Here is a 6,000-nt window from a genome sequence, read left to right as displayed (position 1 = left end):
CTCCCCCCAGTTTATATGCTGAGCATGACGTTCTATGGTATGGAATACACCTTTGGCTAGTTCAGGTCAGCTGTCCTGGCTATGATCCCTTCTAGCTTCTTGTATACCTGCTTGCTGGCAACGCATAGGAAACTGAAAGATCCTTAACTTAGGAGAAGTGCTACTTAGCAACAACTGAAACATCAGTGTATTATCAACATTATTCTCACACTAAATCCAATACACACTGTACCAGCTACTAAGAAGAAAATTAACTCTATCCCAGCCAAAACCAGGACAAATGCTTGGGGAATATCTGCTGAATACAGTGAATTAACTTGGTGTCATTTGTGGGGTAGCAGAAATACTGCTGTTGGAAAGAAAACCTCTCCTAAAAGGACTTGCTGCTGTCCCTGTCTTTTCATAAGATAATAAATCACACAACTGAGGCATGTTTAAGAGAGCAAGGCTAGATCAGTTGGGGTTTCAGTGAGGACACAGTACAGTTGTTGTGGTTTTTTTTCAGTTCCTTGTGGTACAAATAGAAAGATATTTCTTTGGCTGCTATCAAGCAAATGCATAGCAGTATCTTGTACCCTTTATGATAAGCAGTGCTCTTTGACTTGTGGTAGTCATTTTCACACTTGCCCACTAAGGCTGCATGAAAAACACACAGTTTAAGTCCCTGTAATGTCTGAGACTCGTGATTTCTCTTTCAGAGTTCAGATGGGTCCCTCTCTGGGGTTATGCAGAAGTGGAAGGAGTATCAGCTCCAATGCCTGAAATACTTGTATGAGGCACCCCCCATTGTGGCAGGTAAGCCTGCTTGGTAGGGATAGGATGTATTAATTTTAAAATGCATGATAACAGTAGCAAGGGAGTGATTATGAACTTGATAATACTTCCCCAGCTTGCTTTCGAGTCCATTTCTTCTTTATCCCATTTGCTTCCACCTGCTCTCTGTGGGACTCTTCCCTCTGCTGAGGAAGCATTTTATAGAACAACTTCATTGTAAGGATGTTAGTCTTTAGGTCCAGAGTGTTTTGCAGTGGCAAGTGGTGGCTGTAGCACATCAAAGCAGCACACTAATGTAATACCCCTGAAACTTTTTTAGGGGCCAGGGTTGAGAGAGTACACAGGTGTTAGGAAATCTGGGACCATGCTGTTCCCATTGACCTAGCAGTTTGTGGGCCTTAAAGTTGGTATAATTTGCTTTTGAGCATTGTAAAATGCTGAAATAGCTTTAAAAAAAGTGCCTTAGTGAAAATGAGAATGCAACTTGTCTTAGCAGTTGAGCTGCTGTAATGTGCTGAGGGCAGCTGCAATGTGCCAGCATCATGGTGTTTAGAGGACACTGGTGGCTTGTCAATGACAGTCACAACTGGACACAGTGTGGCCTCTCCTATGCTTCAGTGCTTTTGTGACACACTGAGGAAGATAAGATGGGTCTAAAGTTGTACCTGTGAAGAATTATTTCAAAACTGTTAATTTTCCTTTTCTTAACTACATTATTATGGCAGAGTGAGAGCAGTAGCTGATGACAACAATGGCAGGGAAACATTCATCTCCCTCCGCTCCATTATCCTGTTGAGTGGTTGAGTGCTGCCCTCTAAGAATGACAGCTAAATAAATTTGAAGTTGAAGTATTCTCGTGTTGATTAAGCTGTAATGTGAAGTTATGGTTGTGTGTGGTATTTCATTGATGGATCTATATATTAGGCTAGGCTTTTCAACTGCACGACTGTGAACCATTCTTGGGAATGACTATCTACAGTATTCATAGCAAAAATGATTTTAAATTAAATAGACACGTAAGGGTGTAAAAGAGAAAAGATGGGAATGGATCAGTATTGATTTACCTTTCCCTTGATTTCATTCAAGACCCTAATCTGTTCTTCGGTCCCCCCCGAAACAACAGTTTCCTGTTTTGTGTGGATAAACTCTTTTGGACAAATATCTCATTTAACTCCACATCAGAGCTTAATTGCATAATGCTGGTATGGCTTAAATGCACATCTGTGTTTCCTTTTATCTTCTGCTCTTCAGTCTTTTCCTCCTTGCCATATTAATACAAGGCAGTGGCATGACCCTCCCTTCCATTTCTCTGCAGAAGGCAAGTTCTGCAACAGAACATTTGACAACTACGCCTGCTGGCCCGATGGACTACCTGGCACCTATGTGAATGTCAGCTGCCCCTGGTATCTCCCCTGGGCTAACACAGGTAAGACCCTTTCTTAAAGCTCCTTCAGAGCTTTAAACCAACCCTGTTTTCCTTGCACCATCTTAGCAAGGATAAAATTGGCTTAAATGGCTACGAGTGCAGTCAGTTCTCTGCAGCATAAAAGTAGGAATGGGGCTCAGTATGATACACTATCTCCATTTAGCAGGAGAAAATGAAAATGAGAGAAGAGACTGTTCTTAAGGCTTGCATTTTTGTGCTTTCCTCTGTTTTTGCTGCTTGAAGAGTTGTGACTATTAATAAAATAGCACTGTGGTGCTTGTTGAAGACTATCTAACAGTAATAATGGTGTAGTTTGAAAACTGATATAAAAGTAGCAAAGCTAGATGGTAGGTCATTCTGTAGTAGATAAAGACAAAAAGGTCTAAAGTGAAAGTGTTTTGTGCTGCTTCCTGAGGTAAATTTATTTCTCAGAATGCTGCAAGATGAGGGCATTGTCAGTGGTTGCAAAGACTTTTTTTCTCTGAATGACTGAATATCACCTTTGGATTTTACACCCTTATGTACATGTACACATGATGCCACTTGAAGGCAATGTGTATTGGATTACTTCGTCTAGTATTCTGTCTTTAAACCAGTGACTTGTACAGCTTGTTCTTTGTGAAGACCTTTCTATGTTTTGAAGTCTAAATGAAACAGTTTATTAACTAGCTACCTTGGTGTGGCAAATTGACTTTGGCCCCTGTCAAGGGACAGAGGATACTGGTTAATGAGGATGTATAAATCTGACTGCTGGATGTAAAGATGGTTTAAGTGTGGAGTACATGTTATAAGTGTTAGTATGAACAATTTCAGGTGTGAGGAAAAAAGGGAACTGGATGGTGTGGTCAGAGGTTACTTAGATGTATTGGATAACATGGGACCTTGGCGTGATGCAAATGGTATGGAATAAGGGATGGAGATTATACTGGGTCTGGCTGGGATGGAGGTAACTTTCTTCATAGCAGCCCATATGGTGCTGTTCTTTGTATTTATGGCTAGAAGTGTTGATAATGCACCAGTGGTTTGGCTGTTGCTGAACAGTGCTTGCACAGCATCAAAGCTCTCTCTCCAACCCACACCCTGCCCAAGGCCAGTAGGCTGGGGGCTTGCAAGTGGTTGGGAAGTGACATAACTGCAACAGCTGACCTGATCTGACCAAAGGGATATTCCCTGCCATAGGACATTGTGGTCAGCAATAAAAGCTCAGGAAAAGGGGGAAGAAGGGAGTGGAGGCATTCATGGTTATGGTGGTCATCTTTGCAAGTAATGGTTACACATGCTGAGGCCCTGCTTTCCAAGAAGTGGCTGGACATCTGCCTGCTGATGGGAAGCAGTGAATAAATTCCTTATTTTGCTTTGCTGCAGCTTTTTATTTCCATATTAAACTGTCATTATCTTGAAGGGGTGGTGGCATGGGGGGAGAGGGGAAATCCTCACACCAAAATCAAGTCATCACAACACCGACAAAGGTGGACAATTTACACACGCAATAAAACTCCATCCCTCATCCCTTCACTGCTTTACAACCACAGAAGATTCCTCACAATTATTCCCCTCTCTGGCAACATCCAGTCCTAGTTTTACCTGTTACCTCTCCCAGTTACTGTCTTTATCTTGACCAATGAGCTTTTCCATCTTATTTTCTCCCCCATCTTGTTGAGGAGGGTGAGTGGCTGGGTGGGTGTTTGGCAGTTGGCTGAGGTCAACTCATCACATCCACTATGGTATCTTCAGGGGCTGCAAGGAAGTCTCTGCTCTGGTGCCTGCAGCACCTCCTCCCCTCCATCTTCTCTGACCTCAGTGCTCGCAGGGCTGTTTCTGACACTTTTTTTCTCACGCCTCACTGCCAAGCAGTGTTTGGCCCTTTCTTACATACATTTCTGCTTTGGCAGTTTTATTCCTGTCTTGTTTGTGCTGAACGTCTATGTGGGGTGATTTCCCCCCTTTCCCCCCCAGATGTATTGCTCTGTATTCTACCAGGTTTATATTATGCTACTGTGTCCATAGTTCTAACTTCTGCACATCTTTTATATTATCTCAACTGTCTTGGTAGTAACTGCCAATTTGATAACCTCTGAAGTTAAAATGGTGTTTGCTAATCCTCTTCAGATTTTTAATAAAGATATTATGTGTTTAGAATGGGTAAACAAGCTTTTATAAATGTATGAAATCATTATTTACCTCATAATTAATTGACATAAAATTATTGGATGCTGCAGAATTTTTTCCAATAATGCTAATCTTTCTGGATAGCTAAAACTCTTCACAGGATTAAACTTTCCTCTAAACCTGTTTACTTGCAGTCTTTAAGACCCTGGTCATAGTTATTTGACTTCCAACTGCTCTTGAAACATCACTGCTGGAGAGAGCCAAGGTTTAACACAATACTGCAGATTAATAAATTATTGGAATGTGCACTATCTTTCATACTTTTGGAAATAAGTTTTTTAAAAAGAATTAATTATCCTGAAAACAGTGTTTGTTTCAGTGGAAAGAATAGCAGCATTTTGTATAACCCCTTGCTAGGAAGGGTTGCAAAAGTACTTCAGAAAGTCATTAAACCTCTGGACGTGTTCCCTTGTTGTGCATACTGTGCATATACCTCAGTACCTGTTTTTATCAGCAAGGAATAAGAATGGAATACGGAGGCCTTTCATTGTCTAATATAAAACAAGAAGTTTGTATTGGTGCCAGGTACGTAATTTAGGAGCCTGAATTACTATGACCTGATACTATTTCGTGACATCTTGTGGAGTCATGGTCAAAGTGAATGTTAATGGGTTGCCATGATGAAGAGGTAACATCTTTATAATGGAAGATCTAGAGCAACAGGAAATTGGACACCCTGTGATTTACAGTAATCACTAAAGCATGCTTATTACTTCTTGCTTAGCCCCCTACTTGTAACTTGAAATAGATTCTAGCACTGCAGGGCTTCCATCTCTTCACCTAATGGAAATGGACAAAATGAAAAGGCAAGACCTTGTTTGGGAAGTACCTTCAAAACATGTTCAGTGAAGGTCATCATTAAGTATGAAGTGCTTCAGCCAAGCTTACTCATTTAAGACTGCTGTCCCTTTGATTAGGAGTCAGGTTTCTAAGTGCATAAAGTTTGCTGGGGGACTTCACACCATATCCCCAGAAGTCCCCTGAGGAATAATTTGAAACACTTGAAACTGAATACTGCTTCTGACAGGGTACTAAAATGGAGCAAGCATTGAGTACAAGTCTCTCTATGACCTGGCCATTTTGTAAAAAGTGTAGAAGAGTTGGAAGCAGGGACAGGTGACCCAGGAGGCATATAAAGATGCTGATCATTCAAGGATAGGGTTAGGAAAGCCAAAGCCCACCCAGAATCTGACAAGTCATGTGAAGGGCAACAAAAAGGGCTTCTAAGCAGATATGAGAGAAGATTTGGATCCACTGCTGAATGAGACAGGGAGGATCTTGTGACAAAGGATGGGGAGATGACTGAGGTACTCGCTGCCTCCTTCATCATGGGCTTTACTGGTAAAACTTGCCTTCAGCAATCCCAGGCCCCTGAGATTAGTGGTAAAGTCTGGAGCAAGGAAGGCTTGGCCTTAGTGGAGGAGGATTGGGTTATGGAACACTTAAATGGGACATACACAAGTCCATGGGACTTGGTGGCATGTACTAACAAGTGCTGAATGAGATAGTTGATACCATTATGAGACCACTCTTGATTGTCTTTGAAAGGTCGTGGCAATTGAGGGAGATTCCTGAGGACTGGAGGAAAGCAATTGTCACCACTATCTTCAAGAAGCGCAAGGAGGAGAATC

General features: G+C 41.7%; 1 protein-coding gene across 1 annotated transcript in view; it reads left to right on the top strand.

Annotated features, from left to right (window-relative positions):
* Positions 1-704: 704 nt before the first annotated feature.
* Positions 705-6,000, top strand: part of GLP1R (glucagon-like peptide 1 receptor) — a 54,717-nt gene continuing 49,421 nt past the window's right edge. Inside the window, exons 1-2 of the mRNA XM_010581129.1 lie at positions 705-795; positions 2,090-2,200. Of these exons, the coding sequence (XP_010579431.1) occupies positions 726-795; positions 2,090-2,200 (181 nt within the window). The 5' untranslated portion in view covers positions 705-725. The remainder of the gene's footprint in view (positions 796-2,089; positions 2,201-6,000) is intronic.

The sequence above is a fragment of the Haliaeetus leucocephalus genome, unplaced genomic scaffold (genome assembly GCF_000737465.1).
Source record: "Haliaeetus leucocephalus isolate CR32 unplaced genomic scaffold, Haliaeetus_leucocephalus-4.0 Scaffold752, whole genome shotgun sequence".
In the NCBI taxonomy this organism is placed as follows: domain Eukaryota; kingdom Metazoa; phylum Chordata; class Aves; order Accipitriformes; family Accipitridae; genus Haliaeetus; species Haliaeetus leucocephalus.
The sequence above is the reverse complement of the archived record's forward strand: the minus strand, read 5'-3'. Positions and strand labels throughout refer to the sequence as shown.